The 27859-nt window shown below is 67.8% G+C and overlaps 1 protein-coding gene across 2 annotated transcripts; it reads right to left on the minus strand.

Annotated features, from left to right (window-relative positions):
- Positions 1-1728: 1728 nt before the first annotated feature.
- On the minus strand, positions 1729-25752 carry CSNK1G2 (casein kinase 1 gamma 2). Of its 2 annotated transcripts, none has more exons than XM_044254648.1 (12): positions 25629-25752; positions 10083-10512; positions 4454-4494; positions 4226-4295; positions 3994-4142; positions 3672-3906; positions 3522-3602; positions 3365-3449; positions 3132-3280; positions 2918-3001; positions 2732-2838; positions 1729-2637 (listed from the first exon to the last, which is right to left on the minus strand). In XM_044254648.1, exons 2-12 carry the CDS (start codon positions 10264-10266, stop codon positions 2407-2409), a joined length of 1416 nt encoding a protein of 471 aa, XP_044110583.1. In that variant the 5' UTR covers positions 10267-10512; positions 25629-25752; the 3' UTR covers positions 1729-2406. The 2 variants fall into 2 exon arrangements, with proteins under 2 accessions (XP_044110583.1, XP_044110585.1); XM_044254650.1 differs by having other exon boundaries at positions 2510-2637; positions 3522-3607; positions 25629-25751.
- Positions 25753-27859: the final 2107 nt, after the last annotated feature.

The raw sequence follows: 27859 nt of genomic DNA on the forward strand, positions 1-27859 counted from the left end.
GCACGTTCTCGGGGCGCACTGCGCAGCCCGGGGACGACCACGCAGGCGGCAGAGCTACTGCAAGGGGCCCCGTGTCCTCGCCATGCGCACACCATCACCTCTTGTCACCCTGGCCCGGGGTGGGGGGCTGCGCATCTACGTCCTCTTGTCTGCACGCCATCGGGCCACAGCGCACAGCCCCGAGTTCAAGTTGAAAGAAAACCGATCAAAGGCACACGGGCCCCCTGGCGAGCGGCAGAGGCTGCGCGCGCACACGGAACACACACACATAAACGTGTACGCACAATTACGTAACGGAAACATACCAGGGACCAGGACACAAGGACTCTGCTCAGAAGCACACAGCACATACCGCACCGAGCGGGGTGGGCGGGAACGGGCCCCACTGTGCAGCCAGCAGCGCCTGCGCGGCTCCATCCCTGCAGCGACCCGCCGGCTCCATCCCCGGGGCCACAGGCTCTGACCCGACAGCCCAGGGCGCCGGCGGCGTCCACTCTGGGGCTGGGCGTCCGGCTGCGCTGCCTGCCTTCTCTCTCCGGGGTCCGCGCCCCCCACGGTCACCGCCCCCCATCCTCCCCGCGGGCCTGCACACGGCATCTGCGAGCCCCGCACGAAGCTCGGCCTGGCGGCCCGCGGACCCTGCGCTCACGCCTTTGAGTCGCCTCCGGCCGGCAGGTCACCCAGACCAGCGGCGCCGCTGAAACCGTCGCCTCGCCAGGAGATGCCTGGTCAGTGGCTGTTCTCTGCGTCCCCCAGGCGCCCGTTCAGTGTGGGGTTGGCGATGTCCCTCCACCTGGAATGTTCTCCCAGCAGAGGCTCTCCAGGCCGCTCCCACGTGCTTCTTCAAAGGCTCTGCCGGCGTGGCGCTCCCCGGCGGCCCCGGCCTTCCTCCCGGCGCACCTCACGCTCCCTCTGTCCCGCTTCCAGGCCCTTTCGCGGACGCCCGGCCCTGCGGACTCTTCCTCGTTCCTCACGTCTTCTTCCCCCTCCATTTCCTTCTGAATTCAAGCTCTTTCCGCTCCTAGTTCTGTCCATTTCCGTCTTTAGTTTTTGAATTTCTGATCCAAGATGACTTTCGCAGAAGTCTTCGAGTGCGGGCCGAGGGTCTCGTGTCTTCACTCGCGTCCAAGTCACCTGTCCAGGTGGACAGGGTCACGTCCTGGTTTTGCGAAGATTCACTCCCTTTGCTTTCGGCCACATCCCTCCAGCAGGGGGAGACCCCCCCCAACATGAGCTCACCGACCCTCACCACATCCAAAGATTCCGTCCCCAACACCGTCCCAGGCCACGGCGGTGTCAACCTGGTGAGCGCTGGGTGAACACGGGCAGCCCGGCAGCCACCGAGACCGTGTCCCTCTGTGCTGCATTCAAGGCCCCACAGGAGGCTGTCCCGGGCCCCCATTTGTCAGGCGCGCGGGGACCCCGTGCGGCTGCCCCAGCCCCGCCACCTCTCCTGCAAGCAGCCGCCTTGCCGGGGTCTCTGACATGTCGGTGTGAAGCCAGGCCCACGGAGACCCGGCCCGTACCCGTCCTCCACGCTCATCCTGACGAGGGCAACAGCGGCGTCCCCAGCCCCCAAATGCAGCCTCGCCCAGCTCCGGCCCGGCCCGGAGCTCTGACGCCGACTCGGGAGCAGGGTCGCGCCCCGGGCCTGCCCCTCCTAGGGACGGGCGCACCTGTGCTGCCTCCGCCCAGCCTCTCGGAAACACTGCACACCACGCTCAGGACTTCTTTCATTTTCCTTTATTTTTTTTAAAAAAGCCCCTAAACTCTATGGCTTCCAGGAAGCGTCAGAGAAACCGAAGTGCCGTTTCTGTACACGGTGTAAAGCAAGGCCTAGACGCCCACCCGCTGCCAGGCCGGCCCGCCGCTCCAGCCCGAGGGCCGCTCCAGCCCGAGGGGGGCCTAGGGGGACGACTCCCGCCAGGGCTGCCCAGCCCGGACGTCCCGCGGGGCTGGGACCGGGCTTTAAGGCGCTTGTCTCCTGCCGCTCCACCGGGGCGTGGAGCCCGGCCGCGAGGAACCCGCACAAGCCCGGGCACAGACCTCAGCCCGAGCGCGAGCAGGTGCCGCCCCTGGGGCTCTGGGCCCTGGACTCGGCTCCACGAGCAGCAGCAGCAGGAGACCCCGCGGGGCTGGGCCCGCCCGCCCAGGCTGGGCTGCAGCAAGTGGTCGGGGCCTCCCCCACCCCGCCTTCCCCGGTGGCCCGGGGAAGCCCAGGGTGGGCTCGCCCCGCAGCGACGCCCACGGTGCCCCCTCGAGAAAACGGCCTTTGGATCGAGGGAGACAAGCTGGACTTTATGCGACTACCAGGGCGGGCGGCGCGGGCGGCCACTACTCACTGCGGCGGGCGGCGGCCCCCGCGGCTTCTCCTTGTCCCACTGCCACTGCTCTTGGAGGGAAGGACTAGACACGGGTGTAGGAGCTCTCGGCCAAAGTCTCGTGTGAAGGAAGTGAGCCCGCGAGGGGCAGGCGGGCAGCTGGCCAGCCCTGCAGTCTGCGTCCTGGCTGTGGCCGCGCGGCGGGGCTGGACTGCCCTGGGGGGCTCTGGCAGGAGGGGTCGGGGCGCCTCGGCCCCAGGGTCACTTGTGACGCTGCACGGCTTTTCTCTTCCTCCTCTTGAAGAAGCAGCAGCACCTGCACCGGGAGGGCAAGGGGACACGGACATGGGGCACCGGGTGGGAAGGGGGCCCGAGGTGCCCCCGTGCCCGGCTGCTGCCCGGGGCCTTACTTGGTGTCGTCGGCCACCTCCACCTCCGCGGGCGCTGTGATGGGGGCGTTGGAGTGCCCGGCCGTGGGGTCGTCCGCGTTCAGCTCCCCGTTGGTGGAGTTCAACGCCTGGGTGGGGGCGCAGCAGGCGGGTCAGGTGGGCCCTGCCCCACCCCCCCAGGTCGGGGTCGTCGGCCCCGCCCCTCACCTGGTTTTTGCTGTGTGGCTGGGCTTTGTCCCGAGGCTGAGGCTGCGAGGGCAGGTCGGAGTGGACCGTGCCGATGGGCGTGGGCTGCAAGGGGTGCGGGGCGCACTGCTGAGGCCGCCCACCACGCGCCCGGGCCCCGCCCCTTGCCCCCGCCCCGCCGCCCGGGGCCCCGCCCACGGCCGGAACCAGGACTCCAGGGCCGGCGCCCACGTACCAGGGGCTTCCCCGCCCAGTCGTACTCGTAGTCGAACACGAAGCCGCTGCGGTCGAAGAGGTCGGTGAAGAGCTTGCGCAGATAGTCGTAGTCCGGCTTCTCGAAGAAGTCCAGGCGCCGCACGTAGCGCAGGTACGTGGCCATCTCCTCTGTGGGGAGCCGGCGGGGGCGCGGGGTCAGTGGGCGGGGTGCGGTCAGCCGGCCCGGGGCCGCGGGGCGGGGGCGGCCCTCACCTGGGAAGCTCTCGCAGAGCACCTCGATGGGCGTGGCCCGCTTGGTGTCCCCGATCTTCTGGTAGCGCTCCTTGAGCGTGTCGGCCTGCGGGGACAGCGGTCAGCCTAGCCCGCGCCGCCGGCCCCCCGCGCCGCCGGCCCCCGCCCCCGCGCCCACCTTGAGCCCCTGCCAGGGCAGGCTGCCGCGCAGGAAGTACATAAACATGTGGCCCAGCGCCTCCAGGTCGTCGCGGCGGCTCTGCTCTGCGGGGGGAGAGCAGGTCAGCGCGGCCCGCGCGCCCCCCCGCCCGGCCCGCGCGCCGCTCACCCTTGCCCAGGTGCGTGTTGATGCTCATGTAGCGCGCGGTGCCCGTGAGGCTCTTGTGCTCCCGGTACGGGATGTGCTTCTTGGTCTCGGGGTCGATGTACTCCTTGGCCAGGCCGAAGTCGATGATGTGGATGGCGTGCTGCCGCTTGCTGCCCGGCCGGCCCACCAGGAAGTTCTCGGGCTTCACGTCGCGGTAGATGAGGCTCTTGGTGTGCACGTACTCCATGCGCGTGATCTGGGGCGGCGGCGGGGGGCGGTCAGGGCCCCGCGCCGCCCGGCCCCGCGCCCCGCCCCACCCCGCCCCCGCGCCCCCAGCCCGCACCAGCTGGACGGCGATCATGAGCACGGTCTTGAGCGTGAACGTGCGGTCGCACAGGTCGAACAGGTCCTCCAGGCTCGGCCCGAGCAGCTCCAGCACCATGGCGTTGTACTTCCCACACGGACCGAAGTAGTAGACCTGAGGGACGCCCTCTGCAGCGGGCAACACAGACTCATGTGGGGCCCGCGGGGCGCCCTGGGCACCGCCCCGCACTGCGCACCCGGCTCGGCCGTACCTGCGGCGTTGAGCTGCTTGTAGAAGCGGTACTCCAGGTGCAGCTGGGGCGCCCGCGACTTGATGGGCTCCTGGGAAGGGCAGGCGGACAGACGGTCAGGTGACCCCCGCCCCCCACCGTGTGCAACACCGCCACCCAGGAGACCCACTGGGCCAGTCTGAGCTCAGGTGACACCCCCTCTCTTCCTGCCCCCCACCCAGACTCTCGGCCGCTCTGTCCCAGACTCACCAGTTTAATAGCCACGTACTCATTTGTGTAGAGATTCTTCCCTGCAGGAGAGACGAGGGTCAGAGCCGCAGTGCCCCGGCAGGGGGCCCAGCGGACCCAGGGGCCTCCGGGGGCCACCTCCGATTCCCCGGCAGACCCCCTTGAGCTTGGCCACGTCCTGGGAAGGAGAAGAACGCCTACGAGGCCCCCTGCCCCGCCACGGGTGGCCCCATCGGCCCCCCCATCCTCGAGGTCCCGCCGGCAGGTGACCCTCTCCTCCCACCACCAACCAGGCCCGCCCACTCAAGCAGGCCGCTCCCAACTCCTCTCTAGGGACTCCTTCCTGCCAGCACACCAGTTCGCTCCAATTTCTCCCATCTAAAAAGACAAAGAGAGAAAACGACCCATGGTGACCCCAAGGTCCCTCTTTAGCTCCCTCGGCAGCAAAGCAGGAGAGGGCAGCGTTCCCCTCAGCCTGTGTTGTCTGACTGCAGCAGCCCCTCAGGGCTCCCGAGAACACCCCCACCCCTTTCCCCTCTAACAGCTGCTCAGCCTCTACCCAGGACCAGCCCCAGAGCAGTCCACGCCCCCGCCCCCGCCCCCACTGGCTCATCTCCTTCCGTCCCTCCCGCCAGCAGACCCCAGCCCTGTGGAGCACAGCCCCCTGGCAAGAAGCCACACGGAGAGGCCTGTCCAGGTCCCGTCTTGCAGGGGACTCACCGAAGGCACTCCACCCCTGGCCATCGGGCGTGGGGAGCTCCCTCGTGGTGCGGAAAGGAATGAGGCCCCAGGGCCCTCCCCCTTGCTGGAACCGTGGTCCAGTGAGACCCTGCCCACAGCAGCTCTGGCTGCCTTGCCAGCACACCGGGGGCTAGATCTGTGTGCCTCACAGGTTCAAAAGAGCCTGGGGAACGTGGTCTTCCCCGAGCCCATCACTGACCCGCAGGACCTCCAGAAGCCCATACAGAAAGAGCCCACACACCCAACCCCGGAGACCTGCGAACACGTGAGTTCCGGAACCAGCCGCGGCCCAGGTTTCACCTGCCAGAAACCCCAGATGGGGCTCCTGGAGAGCCGGCCTAGGCCAGCAGCTCAGGGCTTCTGTCAAGGGGTCCCGCACCCTGTGGCTCCGAGGTCGGGTGAGCTGCGGCACCACGGAGGGCTTGCCCGGTGCTCGGCCCCGCTCCCCAGCCCCTCCGGGAGCCACTGTGCCGCGGGGAGCCGGGCTGCCCTCTCCCACAGAGCAGCTCCTCCCGGCACGACCCTGGCCTGTGCCCTCAGACCGGCCTCACGGGACCTGGAAGGCCACGGACGTGGCCCCACACGGTATACCTGCTCCTCCGGGAGGCCGTGCGTCTGTCCCACTGTCCCGGAGGAGGACCGCTGCGGGGAGAGGCCCCAGCTTACTCCCCCATCGTGGTGTCACCCGCACCGCGCTGTCTCAGTGAACCAGCTCCCAGGCTGCCGCGGGGGCTCCCCCGGCCCACCAGCCCCTCCCCCAAGTCCCCGCCCCATCCCAGGCGCGCTCCGGGTGGTCTGTGGCACCAGCGGCCTCCGCCATCCTAGGGCCTCGTTCCCAGGGGCGGTTCGAGAGTGCACAGGTCCGCTTCCCTGACACGCTGCGCAGGGCCTCAGGAGAACCCGAGGAGGAGACACCTGACCCCCCAGCCGCCGGCCGTCACGTGCGAGGTGACGTCTCGGGGGGTCCGCAGGTGTCGCTGGGGAACGCGTGACAGCCTGTCCGAGTCACTCTGCGGGCCCCTGGCAGGCTTCGGCACGCGGACAACCGGCAGTGTGTTTCCATTTTTCTTCTCCAGCTGTTGCCCAAGTAGGAAAGCTCGCTTCTGCCGGCGCCTCGAGAGAGCACGTGGCCGCCACGGGCCTGGGCCCCTGCCCGTGCCCGTGCCGTGCGGGGCGCCCAGCCCGCTCTCTCCATCTGTTTTCCCGTCTTCGCCGAGGCGGGCCACAGTCAGGAAGGGGCGGACTGCGAGGCCCCGTGTCCTGGCAGACCCCGTTCACACCGTGGACGACCAAGAGGCTTATCGGACGCTCTCTTGAAGCCCCGCTTCCTTGCTTTTGATGAAAACTAGCTTTTGCCTCTTACGTTCTTTCTTCAACATTTTACGAGGAAGTCTCAACGGAAACGGAAACACCACGTGGGGAAGCCCCACCCCCTCAGGCCCCAGGTGACCTCCGTGAACCTGCTCCTTACCCCACTGAATGGCCGTGCACCTGTCACCGGATCATCGCCTTTATTTGCTTATCTTTAAGATTTTATTTATTTGAGCGAGAGCGAGCACAAGCAGGGGAGCAGCAGAGGCAGGGGGGAAACGGGCTCCCCGCTGAGCAGGACCCTGGGATCATGGCCTGAGCCGGAGGCAGCGGCTTCACCGACAGCCCCTGGGCGCCCGCCTTCCTCACTTCTAGTAAGAGCAGAGCCCTGCGAAGCAGCCGCAGCAGCACCCGCGGAGGCGTTTCCCGGGCCCCCGCGATGAGCTCGGGCAGACGTGGGAGCCCGCCAGCTCCACACGGACGCAGCAGCCCGCCCGCGGCGGCCACCGAGGGGGCTCCACCGTGCCCGGCCCCCTTCCCGGCTCCGGCCGTGTTTCTCCGAGGACGCCGGCGGGCTCCCAGGGCGCTCTCCCACGCCCCGCAGGGCTGGGTGCCACGCCGAGCCGCCCGGCCCGCTGCTTGTGCTGCACACGCGGCGTGCGACTCACGTGGCGCCTTCACTCGCGGCCGGTAAGGCCGAGTACCTTCCGCGCCCCATGGCGACTCGACGGCGGCTCTGCGGAGCCTCTCTCCACGCCTGCAGCCCATTTCTAATGTGGTGTCCCCCCGTCCTCTCAGCAGCGGAACGGGGCTCCGGCTCCAGGCCCCGGGCCAGGGCTCGCACGCCCGGCCGGCGAGCTGGCGGGGCCCCCCTCCTGCCCGTCTAGACTCTCGGCGTCCTCACGCACGTGTGCGACACGGGGCTCTGTCACCCGCTGCTTGACGGCGCCACCTGTCTGAGGCCCGTCCACGCCGCTAACCGGCTTCCTTGTGAAAACACGGGGTCTTTCCAAAGACTTCGAAGACAGAGCGAGCAGGCAAGCGGCCGAGTGGGGAGAAGGGCAGGAGAGTCCCCAGCAGCCGCCCGCGGAGCGCAGAGCCGGACGCGGGCCTCGATGCCACCGCCTGAGACCACGACCCAAGCCGAGACCAAGAGTCGGACGCCCAACCACGGGGCCGGCCAGGCGCCCCTCGCAGCAGGAGTCTTTACCTCTGAGGGGTCGGACCCTTTTCAGTCACTGATCACTGGGTCTTGCGGAAGAAAGCGGCGTCGGACCGCCTGCGTGAGCCCTGGGTCAGCCAACGTCCTTGAAGGCCCGAGTGAGTGGAAGGTGAGCGTGTGCCCACGTGCCCACTTGTGTCTGAAGTGGGGAGTCGCACACAGCTGGAGGCGGTCAGGGCCTTGGGCTCAGAGGGCCTCACCAATGTCAGCGGAGTCACTGGTGCTCCCGAGAGCGGCGAGCAGAAGGAAGATCCCTGGGGGCCACAGGAGGCTGCAGCGGCCACCATCCAGGTGTGGAGGTCCCCTGAGCTCCCCCGACCCCTGGCTAAGAAGCCAGGACGCCCTCGCCATGGGACAGAGGTGACTCCAGCCCGAGTGAGGTCTGCTCTCAGCCAAGTGCCCACCCCTGATGATGTCAAGATGAGCCTCCGTGGCCAAGTGTCACACAGACGCCCCACGCGGCACCCGCCGCTCTAGTGGAGAGGGAAGGCAGTGCCGGGGCTGCGAGACGCGGCGAGCGAGGCGGTGACAAGGAAAGCGGAGCCAGGGCTGCTGGGTGCTCAGCGTTTAACCGTCACGAGGACGCGTGAGGCTCAAAGGACGAGACGGGAGACACGAACACGCAGATGGGAACCTCCGAGGGGGAAACGGGGCGTCCAGAGAAGTGAGAAACGCCGAGCGTGGAAGGAAAGATTCACCCCCAGCGGCTCCAACAACAGGCCAGACGCGGCGGAGGGAAGAAGGGTGAACGTACGGACGAGCAAAACCGAATGGGACGGAAGCAAAGGGAGGCCACGGGCCCTGGGAACACCTGCCGCCTGGGGGCCGCAGAGAGCGTGAGCACCTCGTGCGCACCGTCGGGTCGGGGGATGCAAAAGGCCCGAAGACGAAGGCAGGAAGGAGCCGGACAGAGGACCGAAGCTGCTCCGAGGGACCGGAAAGGAGTCACACAGGTCTGCAAAGCGCACTCAGTCCCGTGGACAGACACAAAGAAATCTGCCCTAAACCACGCAGAATCGAGGTCTGAAACCAAAGGCAAAGAGAAAACCTTCGAGTTGCCCGGAAAAAAGACGCACAATGGACGGGGGGGTAGGAATCATCGGGAAATGCACACGGAGCCCATCCGGCGTCCCCGAGCACGCTCCAAGCAGAGAGGCCGGACGAGCCTGAACTCAGACAGGGCCGTGGGTCTCCCGGGCCCTCGGACGCTGCCCACGGGAGTTTAGAAATGTCGCCGTCCCTGCGGGGGCCCGTCTGGCAGTTTCTCGTCCGCACACACCTTGTCCGCGACCCGGCGCTTTAACAAAACATCTGCGCACGACTCGGGGAGGGCGCACGGAGCGCGTGCACCACAGCGGCAGAAATCTGTGCGCAGCTGCACGTCCCCGAGTGGGAAGACGGACAGGGACGACGGGGCGCGGTCACAAAGACCGAGAACCAGGTAGCCACACACGCAGCAGCAGGGACACGCAAGACCATGCGGGCAGAAGCCTGGCAGTAAACACCAAGCCCTTCAATTTGAAAAAGGCTCGAAGTCCAAAACTGCGGCACCCCACGGCCCCGACGCGCCCTGTCCTTAGTCTGTGCACACCCGGACTGTGGAGGCTGCCGACCCCAACACCCCAAAGATAGGCCTGTGTAGTCCCCAGGCTACAGGCCGGCACTGGGCCCCGTCTGTGCGAGCACGGGTGTGCACACATGCACACGCTAACAGGGCAGCGGGACGGGGGCAGGGTGGCTCCGTCTGGGGTCGGCTGTGGAACGGACCGCAGGCTGTCGGGAGGGCCGGACGCCGCTGCCCTCTGCCGCAAGCTCGTCAGCCTCGGTGGCACACGCACCCACCGTTTGAGCCCAGCACCAGCCCCACCTGCCCCCTCGACCAGCACACAGAGATCGGACCCCAGCCCCGGCAGTCTGCTCGCTCACAAACCCCGAGCCCCGGGCGTCCTAAAGCCACAGACAAGCAGTGAGGCTCCACGGCCCAAGCCCAGGGCTGGTGCCTTGAGCAGCTGTGCTGTGCCTCTGGCTCCAGACGGGACCCCCCACCCCCCGCCTCCCAGGGCCACAGGCTGGGGGCGGGCTCGGGCTCTGCCTGCGGCTCCAGGGCTCAGCGAGAGCTGAGCACACATCTCACCGGCTAATGCCCCTGTCCCCGCCAGCTCGAAACTCCCACGTGGGTCCCCCCTGCACAGCGGGGGGCACACAGCTCCCAAAACACAGGTCGAGGCTAGGGCTCCACCCTGCGGCGAAAGCTCCCCCCGGGGAGCAGAATCTCACAGTTACCTGCATTCCAGTCCCAACCATCCGCAGTGAGCTGGGAGCGGGGCCGCAGCCCCGTCGGGCAGCCCCCCCGTGCCCGGGCGTAACAGGGCTCACCTAGCCGGAGCTCCCCGAAGTTGCCGCAGCCTATCTTCTTCCCGACCCGGAAGTTGGGTCCCACCATCAGGACCCCTGAGCTGGTCCCCGAGCTCCGGGCGCCATGGCTGCTCCGGCCGCCGGCCTTGGACATTCTCCGACCCTCCTCCGACTCCCCTTTCCCTCCTTTCTTGTCAAAATCCATAAGTTTGTGGTACCCTGGCCTCTCCACGGTGACTCTGCCGCTGCGAATCCCGGGTCCGGGCAGACCTACGGCTGCGGCCGGCTCTTTGGGGCTACAACACCATGGTGGCCCGGCTCCCCGCTAGTGAGACGCGGGCGCTTGCCGGGGCCCGGCCGTGGCGCTCATCTCGGTGGCCTCGGGGTCGCACGCAGGGGGAGGACACATTCTGTTGACAGGTCCCGCCGCCTCAAATCTCGTAGCTCCCAGCTGGTAGAGAAACAAAGACAGGGGTTAGGAGGCCACACGTGTCCACGACACAGTCCCAGACCAGCGGGGGGACCCACGGGTAGCACCACGAGAGGCTTGGGCAGTGAACCCGCACGCTGGAAGGACTTCTAAGGTGAGAGTGGGACCCACGACTTTCTGGGGGACAGGGGTGCAGTGACTCACGCCCCTGTGAATGCCGCAGGTCAGGCTGGTGGGGGGTGGGCTCTGTTGAGGGACCCCAGCCCCATGACTCGAGGACAGAGCCCCCGGCAGAGGGGGTGGCCAGGCACATGACTGAGGCCTCAGAACCCCAAAGCCAGCTGTGGAGCCCCAAGCCTGGGTGCAGAGAGAGCAAGGAGGGCCCAAGGCTGACGGACCCTTACCACGGACCTCGGATGCCTCGGGGCCGTCCCACCGCCCCCCCCGCACCCCACCCTGAGCTGTGCAGGTGGGCCTAACCACGCAGAACTGTGGCCTGTAGTCAGGCGGGGCTGGAGGGAACCTTGACCCTGGCAAGGCTTCACTTGGTCCGCAGCTGCCAGAGCGGGACCAGCCTGGGCCGGAGGGACTATGCGGGAGCCAGGGAGGGCTGAGGAGGAGGGTGGGTACCAGCAGTGCCGAGGATACAGGGAGGAAGGGGCCGGCCACCCAAGCTGGCTGTGGCGAGGGGCAGGTTCCCACAGAAACAACCCCGGCCAGCGGCCTCCAGCCCCGTGTCCCCAGGCCCTCCCAGACCCGCGCCCACCCAGCAGACTCAGCCAGACCCGGCCTCTCTCCATCCCCGCCAACTGCTCACACCAAAGCCAAAGGATCTGCTCAAAGAGAAAGCACCAACTCCGCCAGCCAAAGCGCCCCCCTCTCAAGTCAGGGTGGGGCGCCCGCGTGCCTGCGGGGGCTGATGCAGTGTGACCCAGGACACTGGGTTTCAGCCCAGGTCGTGATCTCAGGGTGGTGAGCGAGGCCCCAGCCGGCGCCTGCCCTGGGGGCGGAGCCTGCTTGACCTGCTCTCCCCCACCCCACCCCCCACCCCCGCCCTCCGCTCCCTCCCCGGCCTCTCTCCTACCCCCGGCTGCCAGAGGCCGCTCCCCAGCTCACACCCGTCCCCCTCCAGTACTCAAGGCCTGCCACACCTGCCCGGAATGTCCACGCATGGCTGACGGGACCAGGTGACGGAAACAAGGCAACAGGGGCACGGTGAGCTCACCGTGGAGGGAGGCAGCCGGGTTTTTTAACTGAGTGGGCAGGGGCTGGCAGGCGGGACACGGAGAGGGCAGGCTGCTTGCCTGCGGCCAGTGCTGCTGCCAGCTCTCCCGGGCAGGGGCGCGGCGGCACAGATGGTGCTGCCTCTCCCTCGGGGGGCCCCCAGGACCCCTGCTCCGCGGCCCAGGCCAGACCCAGAGTCCTGGGTGCAGCTGGCTCAGAGCAGGCAGGGGTCCCACGGAGGGGATCCCCGGGCCGCGTGCTCAGGGAGGGGGATGGCCCAGGGCCGTGGCGCGCACACACCCCCTTCGAAATCTTGCCCGTGCGATGACGTGGGCGGAACTAGAGCCGGGTCCGCCGAGTGAACTCGGCCAGCGGCGGGCAACGGTCACGGCATCACGGACGCGAGCGTCGGAGAAACACGGCGGCAGCACAGGGGCCGCGGGAGAAAACGAAACACAGATGAAACCGGACACGAACCGTAAGAAACTCTTAACCTCAGAAAACAAACAGAGCTGCTGGGGGGCGATGGGGCCCCTGGGGGACGGGCATCGGGGGGCAGGTGCTATGGGGAGCGCCGTGAGCTGCGTAGGACACGAGTCACACGCCGGTACCTCTGAAGCCGGTAATACGTTAGAGGTTAATAGGAAATACCTATCTCCTGTGAAACAACAGCAAAGCCCTCGATGGGCTCTGCCCTCCTCCTGGCCCGAGCCAGGCCCCGGCCCAGGCACGCCGTGGGGGCACGGGAGCCGCGCGACAGGAGCCGGACAGCACCTCCCTCCCCAGGAGAGGGCAGACGGCCCCGCCCTTCTCTCGGTCCTTGCTCTGCCGTCACCCGTACCACGGATAGGACCCACACCCCATACTGGTCACCCTTGAAAAGCGCACCGTTGGGGGCGCCTGGGGGGCTCCGTGGGTGAAGCCGCTGCCTTCGGCTCAGGTCATGATCTCAGGGTCCTGGGATCGAGCTCCGCATCGGGCTCTCTGCTCAGTGGGGAGCCTGCTTCCTTCCCCACCCCTGTCTGCTTCTCTGCCTGCTTGTGATCTCTGTCAAATAAATAAAATCTTTAAAAACTTTTTTAAAAAAATCTAAAAAATAAAAAGAATAAAAAAGCACACAGTTCAGTGGTCTTTAATACAGTTACCCAACCGTTACCATGATCGCATCCCAGAACCTTCCATCTCCCCAAAAAGCAACCCCAACCCCATCAGGCATCACCCCCGAGCCCCCTCCCGTCCGTGGAGGAGGCTGGTCTGGGCGTGACACACGCGTGGACGCACACCCCGTGGGGCCTTCTGTGTCCGGCTCCCTCCCCGAGCGTCGTGGGGCGCGTCCGTCTCTGGGCGCTGAGAGGGGGCCTCCGCGGACCGTGCGGCCGGTGTCCTGGGTGCGGCGCCGTTGCCGGCCCGACGGACATCGCAGCTGCCCGCGTCCCGGAAGCCCCCAGCGCTCCTCGGGCTCCCGCCCGCACCCCCGGCGCGGCGGCAGCGCCTCTGCCCACGTTTCCCCGCACGCCCGCTCCTGTCGAGACACGTCTCCGCCGCCGACGGAGACAGCGGCGGCCAGACCGGCTTCCCGGAGAGCGGCTGCGGCGGAACGTCGTCGTGAAAAGGGAACGGAGGACGGGACGGCTCTGTGGGGGCCCCGGGAGCGGAGGGGGCCCGGCCCGGTCTGGAGCGGCCTGGAGGGCCGGACGGAGCAGAACCCGGCAGGACGCGGTCACCAGCCGGGGCAGGACTTCCGTCACAAACACCTGTTCTCCGGTACAAAGCGAAGGGCAGGACGCCACAGCCACAGCCACAGCCGCCTGCACACACCCCATATGCCCCTCACGCTCCCGGCGCCCTCCCCGCTCCCCCGGGAGCCTCCTGGGGTCCACAACCACGGGCCCCCCGAGCCCACCTACTGCCCCGCGAATGCTCGCTCTCCTTCCCTCAGAGCGCCACCAGGCACCGGCCACCCGCGCACACGCAGGCACACGCGCGCACAGACTCGAACGCAGAGGCCCAGAGTCCTGCAGACGGAGGAGCCGCCGGAGTTTTCAAGACCGCGAGGGACACGGACCATTCTCGTCTCCGAGGGCCGCTCTCCTGACACGGGGGGAGATCCAGGGGTGAAGGGGCCCCGGGGGCTCCCCGCAAAGGCAGCGCGCTGGAAGCCAGCACGGGGACCTCAGAGCCATGAGCTGGGGAGGGGGGGTCCCGAACACAGGCTCCACACAGAGGAAGCCAGGACAACCGGACAGACAGACACCTGCTCTCTGTCCTGGGGCCTGGCACGGAGCCCCTCAAACCTGGGGCACTTTCCGAGGAACCAGTGGGTCTCTGTTCTTCAGAGGCTCCAGCAGCCGCCAGGCGGCTCAGCGGGAAGACCTTGGGAGCGGGGCTGGGAGGCTGCGGCGGGCTCCGCGGTGCCCTCTGCAGGCAGGGACACCTGGCTCTGGACGCCACTCCCTGCGGACCTACCGGGACGGCTCCGCCCCAGGCACGCGGGAGAAGCTCCTCTGTGGCCCATACACCTCAGGACCTCAGCCCCCGCTCCTCCTGGGAGCCCCCCCGCCGGCGGCACAGGGCCATCCCTAGCAGCCCCCCCCCAGATGGGCATCTCCCCTGGCCTCGTGACCCAGGCGCAAACCCTCTGGGCCCGCAGAGCGGCCCTCCGGAGACCAGAGCGCCAGGGAGACCCCTGGGCCTTGGGGTGGTTCCTGGGGTCCCCTCCAAGAGACCCATGTGCTCACCCCCGCCGCTGCCTGTGACGGCGGGGTCTGGGGTCTCGCAGCACGCCCCTCCCCAGACACCTCTTGCTGCTGCCATGGAGAATCCTGACCGTGGGGGTGCCATGCTGGGGGCTTGGGGACACCGTCCACACCCCTCTCTCTCTCTCCAAACCCTCTACGGGGAGGGGTCCACCAGCTGGCCCACCCAGCAACAGGCTCCTCTGTGTGAGCCTCCCCAGCGGCCCCTGGCGGCCTCCCCAGCCAGAGGGGCCTCCAGTGGCTCCGGCAGATGGCGCAGACCGGGCGCCTGGGCGCAGCACGGGAAGGACGCGGGGGCGCGCTGCCCCGCAGAGGCCCCGGCACTGTGCCAGCGGCCTGTACCTGCAGCTCTCCCAAGCCCCACGCTGGCCCCAGCTGGTCGGCGGCGGCCCCCCTCGGGGTACAGCAGGCACCGTGGTGGCAGGGGAGAAGCCCTTCAGTCTGACCCCTTCCCGGGAAAGCTCTGAGGAAAAAAGCCCCTCCTCACCCCCACGGCAGGGCCACCTCCCCGCAACCAGCAGGCGGCACGGACCTGCCGACGTTCTAGAAGGCAGCCAAACTCAGCGTGCCCTGGGAGGCCACCCCACCCAGCACGGGCCACAGAGGGGCATTCTGGGTCATGCCTTGGTCCACTCTGAAAGCCAGATGGGACCCACAGGGGGACCCTGTGGGACCACTGAACGCGGCCAGGACCGGGCAGGTGCCAGCCTGGCGTGCCGGGGTCCAGCCGGGTAACCCGCCATCCAAGGGCACGGGAGTGTCTGCCGTCAGCCCCAGCCCTGCCCAGCCCTAGGTGCCACCCCTAAGAGTAACCGTGTCGGGGGAAGGGGCTCCCGTTCCCCCCCCACAGGCCTCAGATAAACCCAGTCTCTGCTCAACCAACATGGCCTCCAATTCCTGACACAGGGCAGCTCCCCCGGGGCCCCCTGACCCAGGGAAGGCCTCAGCCTGCCCCGACCAAGAGGACCACAGACCGCGTGCCCAGGCGGCCCCCGTGTCCCCGCCGAGCAGGCCTTGTGGAGACCTTTCTGGGGCAGGGCTGTGCTCCTCTGTGAGCACCCACCTCAGATGAGTTACCTGCCGTGGTTTTTTGGGGGTCCTCCATCTTGTCAGGGCCAGGGGCCAGCTCCCCTGGTGGAGGCCCCAAGAACCCCCTTCTCTGACTGTGTCCACTTAGTGATGTCACAGTCCCTGGCTGACATCACCAGCGCAGCCCCATCCCAGAGCCGGGTCAGGTCCGGGAGCAGGTGCACGCAGACAGCCTACCTCCTGAGATGTAGGGCCCTCCAAGGCTGTCCTGGGCCCGGGCAAGCACCCACGTCCGTGGGATCCAGGCTGCGCCCCAACCCAGCATCTCTGGCCACGCACATCCCTCCTGAGCCGGACCCACCTTCGTCTCACGGGGCCTTGAGGACGGGGAGGCCAGGCCTCCTCCCAGGACCCCCTGTGCCACAGCCTGGTGTCCACACAGCAGTCCCAAGGGCGATCTGGACCCCAGACACGTGACCGACCTCGTGGTCACAGCCCAGAAGTCCGAAGTCACTTGCAAGGTCGTGTTATGACAGAGAAGTAAGTGTCCCAGGGTGGCAGGCCCCCCGCGGCGAGGTCAGCGCAGAGTGTGTTCCGGGGAACAGGTCATGCACTGCGAGTCCCAGACGAAGGACTGCAGGTGACCAGCGAGGGCGAGTTCGGGGACAAGTGTCCTCAGTGGGTGCCACACACAAGCCACTGCTCGGCGAGCGGGAGTGGAAGACCTCGGGCCACGGTGAGCATCCGCTCAGTGGCCACGAAGACGCCCGGAGACCGCATTGAGTCCTGGGGGACCGCGGACAGGGGCACCGCCGCAGCCACGGGCAGCAGCCGCCAGAGTCTGCTCTCCAGTGGCTCGGGCACAGCCGACGCGGACAGCTGTGCAGACGTGGCCCGGGTCTGGGCCCCAGAGCCCCGGAATTCCCAGTGCCTGCCCTGCGATCTTCCGACAGACCTGGGATTTCACACAATGAACCGGATCACAGAAGAGAGGTGAGGCCCCGATGACAAGCCCCACAGCCGAGCCCACGCGCTGGCACCAAGCAGAGACTCGGAAGAGGGCGGCCCCAAGACCTGGGCACAGGATCCCCGGCAGGCAGCAGGAGAGGACGCCCAGGATCTGCTTCGAAACGTTGCCTCCAAAAAGCCTGGCAGGACACAGATCCCTGGGTGAGCTGCTGGGGCCGTGGGGTCGCGCGCCCCGTCCAGTGCGTCTGAAAACAGCGGAGACGGAGCCGAAGGGAAGCGGGAGGGCTCGGGGCCGATGAGCGGGGCGCACTGCGGTCCTGCGACGGGGGACGGCGGGGACGTCCACAGGGCCTCCCCGGCCGTGGGGGCTCCGAGGGGTGGGCTGGGCTGGGCCCTGCTGCTCAGGCAGCCCGCGCCATGCCCCGCACGTGGCCCACGGCGGGCCGTCTGTCCAGCCCGGAAGTCACCAGTCACGTTCACGGAAGAGGAACGAGGCGCGGGCCGGGGGCTCAGTGGACGCCGGGGCTGCCACACGCCAGCGCTGGCCTCTCCTCCGACCGTTCCCAGCCACCCAGGAGCGCCCTCGTCCGTAACTTTCCATAGAGCTAACCCCTATCGCGGGGGCAGGCGATCCCACCGCACGCGACAGACCCCAGGGACCCCCGTCCCGGCAGGCCCAGGGCGACCAAGGCACTTGCTGCAGCCGTCCCTGGGGTGGGCACTGGTGTCCCTGGAGAGGCATGTCTGAAGCCCCAGCGATGGGACCCTCTGGCAAATGAGGGTAGGCTGTCTCCTTAGACAAGTGTCCTCACGGAGAGAGGACAAAGATGTCCAGGAAGGGCAGGCCGCAGGCGCAGGCGCAGCCACAGCCAAGGAACAGCAAAGCCAGCCAGCAAGACCAGAATCGGGCAGGGGCAGGCAGGACCCGTCCGGAGGCCTGCAGGGCGGGTGCGGTCTCGCCACACCTGGATCCCACACCTCTGCGCTCCAGAACAGCGTGCAGCCCCGCTGGGAGACACCGTGAGTGGCCACAGGCAGGAGCCGCGTGGGCAGCCGGGACCCGATGGGACGAACGCAGCCTGGGGACGTCCTGCAGGACCCCCGGCCAGCCCTCCTGCGACCTCCCAGGGCACCACACGAGGAACAGTGGACTCAGGGTCCCGGCCCGGAGGGTCCGAAGCAGAGGGACAACGGGAATCCCGTGGGGCCGGGACGGGGTCCCGGGACAGAGCAAGGATCTCGGGTGAAGGAGGGGACGGAGCCGCCTGTCACTGCGCGGCCGTGCGGCGTGAGCGGAGGGCCCGCGCGTGGGGCCCCGGGAGCTCTGTCCTGTGCGGGAACTCCGCTCACGGCTGCTCCGGAAGAAGGGCTACTAGCAAAAACCCAAACTGGGGCAGCTGGGGGGCTCCGCTGGTGAAGTGTCTGCCTTCGGCTCAGGTCGTGATCCCAGGGGCCTGGGATCGAGTCCCTCATCGGGCTCCCTGCTCGGTGGGGAATTGCTTCTCCCTCTGCCTCTGCCGGGCCCTGCTTATACGCTCTCCCGCTCACTGTCCCTCCAACAACTCAACCACCAAAACCAGGACACTGACTCATGAGGCCCACGAGCCACTCCGAGGCACTGCGTGCACCTGCTCAGAGGAGCGTGGATGAGGGAGTCCACGGCCACGGGACAGCTGGGTGCCCCCACACAGCTGCTGCAGGAACCCCAGGGTTCTAGAAGGTATGGGGCAGACGCAAGGAGGCAGAGATGGCCCCATGAGGGGTCAGACCCTAATCCAGGAAGCAGAAACGGCGCGAGAAGCCAGGATGCAGACAGTGACCACGGAATCAGTGAAGACGGGGAGACCGGGGGCCTCACCCACAGCGAGTGCAGAACACGGCAGCGGCCGCCGAGGAAAACTGTCAGCGGCTCCTCAGAGTTACTCACGGAGCCGTCAAGGGACTCAGCGACCTGCTCCTCGGGGTCCACCACAGAGAGTGGACACATGCGTCCACACAAAACTGTGCTGTGCTCACAGCAGCCGACAGGCAGACACAACCCCCACCTCAGTGGCCACCCACGGACACACAGACATGCGTCCCCCGCCCATGGGCATGGCCTCGGCCCCCAGCAGGAGCGAGCACCCCCCCCCAGCCCTGGGGGCGGAGCCCGAACCCACGACACCCGGGGAGGACACAGGAGGCCCCAAGGGGTGGGAGTCCACGCGTGTGACACGTCCAGACCAGGCCCCTCCAAGGACGGAAAGGGGCTTGTGGGGGTCGGGGCTGGGGAGGGGTGACGGGACACTCTGGAATGGCAGGGAGGTGATGGCCCCACAGAACTACGAATGTATTAAAAACCACCGAAGTGCACATTTCAGTGAATTTTTTATGGTTCTGTAAATTACATCTCAACTCAAAACAGAAAAGCGCAGCGCGGGGTGTCTCAGTAAGGCTGTTTACAAAGCCACAGGGCGCCTGGGGGTTCAGTGAGTGAAGCCCTCGACTCCGGGCTTGGGGCCGGGGCTCGTGATCTCAGGGTCGCGGGACTGAGCCCCACGTCGGGCTCTGCGCTGCGCACGGAGTCTGCCGGGCTCTCTCCCCGCAGGCGCGTCCCACGCGTGCAGGCGCACACGCGTTCTCTCAGATCCTGAGAAGGCCTTAAATAAACACAAACGAACCCGCAGAGGGAGGGGGTTGGGAGGGACGGGTGCGGACGGAAGGTGCACCTGCGAGCCGCCCGGCGCCCAGGCCGCACCCCTGCCCTGCGAGAGCCGCCGCAGGCGCTTCCGCGGAGCCCGGCCGTGCCCACAGGAAGTCAACGACGCAGAAACGGCGGCCACGGGGAGAGGGGGACCGGCTGACTCGCCCCTGCGTGAGAGCTCAGCGACCCCAACCTGCGCGCCTCAACCCCTGGGGGGCCCCGGGCGAGGATGCCCCCTGCCACAGCCACCCAGGACAGCCCCAGTCCACGTGGCCCTGGCCCGGGGCGCCTGAGCTCACAGAACCCCCCCAGCGCTCACCAAGGCCGGTTAGGGCGACGCCGCGGCCCCCACTCTCCCGCGCACATGCAGGGGCCTCACAGGAGCCCACACCGAAGGCCCTCGGGAGGCGGCCAGCCCCCTCCCGCCCTGTCCCCACCACCAGAGACCCAGGCGGCAGTGGGGACCGTTACAGACCAGAAGCAAGCCCGAGCTACCCAGCCCCTGCCTCTGGCCACACACGTGGCAGCGCCTCCCCCAACACTGGAACAGCGCCCGGCGCCCAGGAGGCCCCTCAGAACGCACACGCGGCCCTGCTCACGGCCCGGGATCCCGGCGCTCCCCGAGGGGCTGAGGCCGGCGTCGGTGCGGGCTGGGAGCTGCCACGGCACCCGGAAGGTCCCACCGCGCACCCCGCAGGCCCACCAGCCACCCACCCCACCCCGCAACAGCCCGGCACCGGCAGCCAGAACAGCAGGTAAAAACACCAGGAGCTCCATTAACAAGGGACCTCGGTCCGCAACACGGAAGCGGGTGCGAGGGTGTCCCTGGAGGACACGGGACACGCTCCCACAAAGTAGCTCTGTCTGTCCAAAGCTCAAGTCCTCGGGCCAGCAGAGCTGACCGACTGCGTACCAGGCCACAAATGTTTTCTGGTCAATTCTGTGCTACTTCTTAAAATCAAGCATTTCCAATGAAAATTTAGCTCCCAGGGGCACCTGGGTGCCTCAGTGGGTTAAGCCTCTGCCTTCAGCTCATGATCCCAGGGTCCTGGGATCGAGCCTCGCATCGGGCTCTCTGCTGAGAGGGGAGCCTGCTTCCCCCTCTTTCTCTCTGCCTGCCTCTGCCTACTTCTGATCTCTGCCAAATAAATAAATAAAACCTTAAAAAAAGAAAGAAAATTTAGCTCCCAGAGAGCGATGGGCCACAAGTGTCAAACGCACGTCAGCAGGAAGGAACTGACCAGCAGGGTCAACGCCTCCTGCACAGGGTGCTGGGGGCTCAGTGGGTTAGGCCTCTGCCTCCGGCTCAGGTCAGGGTCTCAGGGTCCTGGGACTGAGTTCTGCGCCGCGCGCTCTGCTCAGCGGGAAGCCAGCTCCCCCCCCACTCGTGATCTCTGTTTAACCAAATAAAATGAATTCCACCTGTTGCTTTTGCGCCAAGGCCGCCACCCACGTGGCCCGAGTCCCCTCTCCACCTGAGATCTGGAGCACCTGTGCCTCAGAAACCCTGGTCACTGCCAAAAGCCGAGGACCACCAAGACCACATCGACGGGGAAGCTGAGGCCCAGGGGGTGAGCGGGCCCTGGAGAGCCTGGGCGAGGGCCACAAGGTGCACTGGGAACCTCGGGGCTGGGCCCCTGTGCCTCGGCCGTCCACTCTCCGCAGCCGCCCAGCCCCTCCCGCCGGGCTGCGGAGGAGCTCCGGGGACTCCCGGCGCCAGGTGCGGCTCTGGACGTGGTCCCCCAGGAGCCGCAATGCAGCCCAGCCCGAAGCTCCGGGCCGCACCCCTGACGGCTCCTGGGGGACCAGCCCCAGAGCCCTCTCCCAGCTTTCGTCCTCAGACGTCCGGCTCCAGGACACAATGGAGGGCTGCACCTGGGACCCACGGCCACAAGCCTCTCGCTCGGGGAGGCCACTCTCAGCTGGGCTCCCAGCAGCGGCTCCAGGGCAAGGCTCTCACCGGGGACATCCTGCCCCCAGGAACCGTGGGTGGCACCTGGGGACGTCCCCTCCGTCATGACTGGAGGGCTCTTGGCACCAAGTGGGTGGGGCCCGGGAAGCTGTTCAGCCCCCACAGCACCCAGGAAGCCCCCCAGGGAACGCGTCAACCCCGGTGTCAGGGCGCGGGGACAGAACATGTCCTCAGCAGATTTCCAACAGGCCCGTCGGTGCAGCCTAAGCAAAAAGAAGGCAGCCCCCAAGCAGGGGCCCGCAGTGAGCTCCCGCCAGCCTCCCCGCGGGTGTCAAAGCAGAGAGGCAGGAGGGAAGGCACTGCTGGGGCAAGGAGGTGCACTCAGGGCCCCAGGGCTCACTGCCCAGGCCGATCAGCCCTCCTGGCCCCACGCTCGCATGCGGAGCTGCTTGGGGGGGGGTGGTGGACTGGGGATGATTCGTGGGACACACAGCCTCCTGCACGGCACGGTAAAGGTTCTGTAAAGACCCGGAATTACACCCAAGACCATTTCTAGAAGCAGCGAGAGCGCCCTCAGGTGTCCTGTGTCCCAATGAACCACACCCACCTCTCCCGGAAGCCCTCAGCCTTCCTGAAGTCTCTGTCTAATCTAATCTAATCTAATCTAATCCCTGAGACACACAAGTGAACCTGGGGAGACGGAAGTGTCCCAGACCCTCTGGGGGGAAGCCTCGAGAGGCACCGCCTCACCGTGGGGTGCTGTCCAGAGCCTCCAAGGCCACAGGTCTGCAGAAGGGCTCTGCTGGGCCCACTCCCTGCCTGGTGGGCCAAGGCTCACTCCTTGAGGCGGCCGCCCTGCTCACTCTGTGCCCACCCGCCGGATCCTGGGACCACAGCAAGCAGAAACGACGAGGACAGGCACAGCCACGTATCTGCAGGGGAGACAGGTACCTGCTCTCTAAGACGGGGGCTCAGTCTCCAGACCCAAAAGCAGATGAGGTGTCCCTCACTTAGAGAGCGGACACTACTGGAGAGCTGACGTCTCCCTTTACACACAATTTTCCTAAGAATCTAAAATATCAAGGGCGCCTGGGTGGCTCAGTGGGTTAAGCCGCTGCCTTCGGCTCAGGTCATGATCTCAGGGTCCTGGGATCGAGTCCCGCATCGGGCTCTCTGCTCAGCAGGGAGCCTGCTTCCTCCTCTCTCTCTCTCTGCCTGCCTCTCTGCCTACTTGTGATCTCTCTCTGTCAAATAAATAAATAAATAAATAAATAAAAAAGACTCTAAAATATCACACACCAATGAGAAACCAACAACAACGCAGTATGTCCCTTTCCGCCTCTTAAACAGGGACTGCCCGCCCAGGGCCGCCTTGGATCATCCCAGGACCCACCCCGGAGCTACTCGGTCCTGGCAGGAGGCTCTGAACAGCGTGAGAAACACAGGCACCTTGCCCACCTGCCAAGAGAGATGCACCTGACTTGGGGGGCGGGGGCTGCTGACGGGAGCCTCAGCAGACAGAACCCGAGGTCGACTCTGCACCCCGGCTCTGGTGCATCAGCTGATCCGACACACACCAAGAGCAGCTTAAGGAACAAAACTTCTGTAACGACGCTTAACCGTGGATGCGACCGAGCTCCCCGAAGAGAAAGGACCCGTCGCAAGGTGGGCGGGGGCTCCCAGAAATGGGCCTCCAGCTGCCCTGAGGGTGAGCAGACCATGCAGGAGGCCGTCCAACGGAGGGGACCCCAGACGGGGCCTGGACAGGGCCGGTGCGACAGCAGGGCCCAGAACCACAGCCTGCTCCTGTGAGCAGCAAGACTGAGGGTTTTGGCACAAGGACTTAGCCCTACGAGAGTGCCTCTGACCCTGGGAGTGGACCCCCACACCACAAGGGCCCCGTGTGGAAGACGGGCCGAGAGGGAGACACCAAGGCAGGCCAGCACCCACGGGATGGTGAGGACGAACAATAGCTCCAGCCGGCAGGAGCCCCAAGAACTCCCAGCACACCCACTCCTGCCGGGGCCAGTCCTGCCTGGCACCGTGGGCACCGAGGGGCACAGGTATGCGTGCTGGCCTCATCAGGGCCCAGGCCTCCATACCCAGCAGGTCACTCAGGACTCTGCTTCCTCGACTGCACAACAGGCACTCAGGAGGCTGCCCAGCATGGTCCCCCAAAAGGGAAGGGGGCAGACTCGAAGCCACGCAAGGTGGGGGCCTTCCAGACCCACCAGACCTTGGCTTGGTTCTCCCTTTCCCTAAAGGCCCACTGACTGCACCACGTGGAAAGACTTGGCCCGTGGGAACATTCCCGAGCAGTCGCCAGAGCTCTCCCCAGTGCGCCCTGCGGCCCAGCGCGAGCCAGCAAGGCAGTGATGCTGGCCGCCACCCCAACCAGCACGCCCCGGCTCGTGCCTACAGGCGCCTGTCTCCCCAACAGAGCCGACCATGCTGACCTGCCGATGTCACCAGAGGCCTGAAGGCTGGTGGCCCCCAGCCCCCAGCGCCCCACCTCTCCTGCTCCCCCCAGCCCTCTGCCCACCACCAGACCTAGGGCCTTGATGGACTTCACCTCCTCGTAGGAGGAGACAGGGCCCACCTGGAAAGAACCTGCCAAGACAGAGATCGGCCCCACCCCAACCAGGACGACGGACCCCGCTGCTCGTGAGGTGGCCTGGGGCAGCTCCAAGGGGGCTGGGAGAAAGGGGGAACTCAACAAAGTCCACTATGGAACAAGCGGTTACTGGGCATCCCAGGGGAAAGGCCACCACAGGACAGGGGGCCCCGCAGGCCTGTCCCAGTAAATCCGCACGGACACGAGTGACCCCGTGGGTGTCTGGAATGCCTACTGGCGGCATGCTGGCGTCCCCCGAGCTGGGATGAACAGAGAGGGAGGCTTTCAACTTCGGGGGAAAAAAAAAACCTCACCTACTTCCTCTCGCAACCCAGAGGTAATGACCGTGTAATTAAAAAGAGGAGAAAAATCAGCTGGAACCAGAACCAGCAGTTCAGAGAAGCCTGTCTTCACAGGGGCTCTGTCATCACAGAGCGGGGACACACCCAGAGCCACGTAACGAGCCACTCATCCCCAGTCCACTCGAGAAACGAGAAGGCGTCCCCATCAGACGCGAAGCCCCTTTACGCAAGGTCCAAGCGCCAGACAGACAGAAAGACCTGTGCCCCACGGCCCACGCAGAGCCCCTGGGGTTCTGTCCACCCCCGGGGTGGGCCAGGTATGTCCAGTCCCTCGTTTCAGACCTCCCTCCCCAACCGCACCACACAGGTCGCAGCTCCACAGGCCCAGCAGGCCCGGGACCGCGGCCCCCCCGAGGATGAAGAGAACACCTGGGGGTACCACAGCCCATGCCCACCCACCAGCCTGCCCATCTGCCTGCAGGGCTCCCTTTCTTGGGGCACAATTTGGTGGAGACACAAGCAAACAGAAAATGAACTACCAGCGAAACCGCAAACTTCCCCCTTTCGAACCTGCGTGCCTGGTTCCCAGCCTGTCTTGTCAAGGGCCCACCTCCGCCAGGGACCAGACCAAGGCCCCGCGGACCTTACCCCCACACTGGAGCCTTTGTGTTCCCACTCGTCTCTCACACCCACCAGCCGCAGCAGCCTGTGGGGCTGGAGACGCCAGCGGAGCCGGCCATGTCCTGCAGGCGAGGACGGAGGCCCCACGCAGCGGAGGGCCGCCCTGCAGACGCCCCCGAGTCTGAGAAGTGGCCAGAGGGCCCGGAGAAGGCGTGCTGGAGCCCTCCGAGGCACGGCCCACACACAACCACTACCGCCCAGACGCCAAGAGCCCCCAGGCCTCCCCAGAACAGCCCCAGCAACACCCCCCCAAAGCATCCCTGAGAAAGTTGGGGCAGGCGGGGGGCAGGGAGGAGATCGGCGCGGCCACCGCCCCCGGCGCACAAACAGCGCACCCCCTCCCAGATCCCAAGTGTTTCCGGAAAACAAAACCGGGGGCGCGGGCGGAAAGGGGAGGGCACAGGCACACCGAGGCGGCCGCTCCTAAGCAGGGCCCCGCAACAGGTCACCGCGGACGAGACCCCCCTGCCGCAGGCCCCGTCCCCGCCGGCCCCGCTGTCCCCTCGGGGCCTTCCAGCCCACAAAGCCAGGGACGGCTGGACCGGGACAGGGGTCCAGGGTCGAAGGGGGGACGTGCGGGGTCACGGGCAGGGGGCAATGGGCCCGAGCACCCTTGCCCCCTGCCCCCCGGGGCCGCGAGAGGCGCAGTGGAGCGCTGCTCCGTGGACGGCGGGGTCTCAAGCCGGGTCCCCGGACGACCGCCGAGCCTGCACGGGGGCGGGGGGCAGCGCGGCCGGGAGCCAGGCGTCGGGGAGGCCCGGAGCGCCGCCGCCAAGGCGTCGGCGGGTGCGCGAGGCCGCAGGGCCCGAGTCGGGGGAAGGGGCCGTCCGGTGAGAGCGCGAGGAGCGGGGCGGCGGGGCTGTAATGCGGGGTCAGTGGGCGGGGGGAGCCCCAGGTGCGGGGCCGGCGGGCGGGGGTCCGCGGCCCGGCGCGTGGCCGTGGCAGCGGCGAGGGCGCGCGTCCTTACCTCGGGGACTCCGCCGTGGCCGTGGCCGTGGCCCCCGGCCGGCCGGGCAGCGACCCGGGCTCCCTCAGCAGCGCGGCGCGGACCCCCGCTCCGGGCCCCGCTCGCGCTGCGGCTCCGGCTCCAGCGCCCGCTCGGGCCCCCGCTCCCGCTCCCGCACCGCCGCCGCCGCCGCCGGCCTCCGCATGTTGGCGCGGGCCGTCCCCGCGGCGCGGGCGCCCGGCTCGCCCCGGTCTCGCAGCGTCGCCCGCGGCCCGCGCTTACGCCCCGGCGTGGGGGGAGGGCCCGCCCGCACTGCGCAGCCGCCGTCGAGCCCGGGCGCGCGGCGCCTCAGCGCGGGGCGGGGCTTGGCGGCCGCCGGCGCTGCCGCACGACGGCCGCCGCGCTTTGCGGCCGCTCGGGGACGGGCAGACAGCGGCCCGCGGGGTGTTCCTGGAGGCGCGCGCCCCGCAGGGCTGGGTGGGGCGGGGCGGGGTCGGGGGAGGCGCGCGCGCGCACGTGTGAGGAAGGAGCTGGGCCGCGTCCACACTCCGGGGGGAGGGGGGCAGCGGGACTCCCGCCGTTCGCCCGGGCCCGCCCGCCGTTGCCATGGCGACGCGTGGCGGTCGCCCGCCGCGCTTCTGTGACGTCACGGTCTCGCCACCTGACGTCACGGCCGGGCGGTGGCGCGGGGCGGAGCTTGCAGGGCTAGCGGGAGCCCTGGGAGAGGGGGCCGGGGGGCGGGGCTTGGGCCGTCCCCCCCCCCCCCGCAGGTACCCTGCAGGGTGGAGCGCTGACCTCCCGGGAGTCCGCGGCCGCTCAGGGCTGCGAGCAGCGGGCACGGCGGGTTCGGGGGGCTCCGGGGACTGCGCGGGGCACGATGACGCAGAGCTCAGCCCTGCGGGAGGACGACGGCATCGGAGCTCGCGCCGTTCTCCGGCTGCGGTGGCCAGGCGGGAGGCCGAGGAAGGGGTCCACGGCGGACCGGCGCTGCAGGGCCGGGGCGGAGGCGGCGGCCGGCCTCGCGGGGCCCGCGGAGCTGGCCGTGGTGCCCGAGCACGTGCGCCGCCGTGAACCGCCGCAGTCCTCGCCCGCTCAGGCCAGAGACCCTGCGGAGCCCGTCCGTAGACCTCGCTGCACCCTACACGACCCGCGGCCGTCCTCCCCAGTGGCCGTCGAGACGCCGGGCAGTGCTGTCCCCGCTGGGGAGGCCGTGCTGAGCGCCGGTCCGCTGTCGGCCCAGTGTCCCCGGGAACCGTGCTTCGCCTGGCCGCTCTGGGACTCCCGGAGCCGGGGCTCTTGCAACCCCGCGTCCCATCCTTCTGTCCCACGGCAACGTCCCCGCCTCCAGGAAACCCAGGCCACACATCGCCGTGCTGTCCTTGCTGGCGGCGTCTGACCCCTGCCCAGCCTGACCCTGCAGCCTTGCCCCTGTGGGAAGCGACATCCCAGGCGGCTGAAAGAAGACGGTGAGGCCGAGGCTGGGGCGGTGCCAGGAAAAGGCTGTGTGGCTCCGCGCAGGTCGCCCGCCCTCTCTGGCCCTCCACGTCTGCAGGGTAGGACGCTCCATAACCCCGCGGTGCACCGTGGGAATCACAAGCTCGTGAATAAAGGACCGTCAGCTGAACGTCTCTCTCACCACTTGGAGACTTTGAAAAAGCAAAAGGCCTTTTGCGCTTCCTCTTTTCTAACCCACTTTGAAGGTGGCCCGCAGGTGCCTGCCTCCTTTTAGCTTTGACCCTGGGGACACCTTCGGGGAAAGCTGGTATGGGAAGGGCCCCGTCGGGGCTCAGGGCAGTAAGAACCTCCTGGAGAGGTGGAGCCTGTCTCTCCCGTTGCCCATCCCCCCACCAGGGAAAGCTGGACGAAATCCCAGCCTCCCCTAAGTCCCAGACAGCTGCGGATTTCAGAGAGGAGATGGGCGGGCAGCGACCCCTTGTGTTCCCCGACCCCCGGAGGAGGCAGGCCCGGCTCCCCTAGAGACCCCAGGACGGGAGCAGAGCTGCCTCCTGGGGTCCAAGGGCGGCCCACAGGTTCACTTTTGTGGAACTGAGTCGGGTTCCCGCTCCCTGCAGCCAGGCCCTGCCCCCGCTGTGGGGCAGGGACGCGGACTGGCACATTCGCATTTTCCAGAAGCAGACACTGAGGTTTATAAAGGGGAGGTGACTTGCTCGTGTCTGGGCCGTGGCAGGAGCTCTGCAACCCCAGCTGGGGCGAGTCAAAGCGCGCGCTCGGGATGCTGTGAGCTCCGGGGG

This window comes from Neovison vison, chromosome 6, assembly GCF_020171115.1.
Source record: "Neovison vison isolate M4711 chromosome 6, ASM_NN_V1, whole genome shotgun sequence".
NCBI classification, from domain to species: Eukaryota; Metazoa; Chordata; class Mammalia; order Carnivora; family Mustelidae; genus Neogale; species Neogale vison.

Bases quoted from the DNA above. Each gene is read 5' to 3' on its own strand.
- CSNK1G2 (XM_044254648.1), bottom strand. From the start codon at position 10,266: ATGGATTTTGACAAGAAAGGAGGGAAAGGGGAGTCGGAGGAGGGTCGG. The intron at 4,143-4,225 runs GTACGGCCGAGC...TGCCCGCTGCAG, and splicing joins CAAGCAGCTCAACGCCGCAG to AGGGCGTCCCTCAGGTCTAC. The intron at 3,002-3,131 runs GTACGTGGGCGC...CACCCCTTGCAG, and splicing joins ACTGGGCGGGGAAGCCCCTG to CCCACGCCCATCGGCACGGT.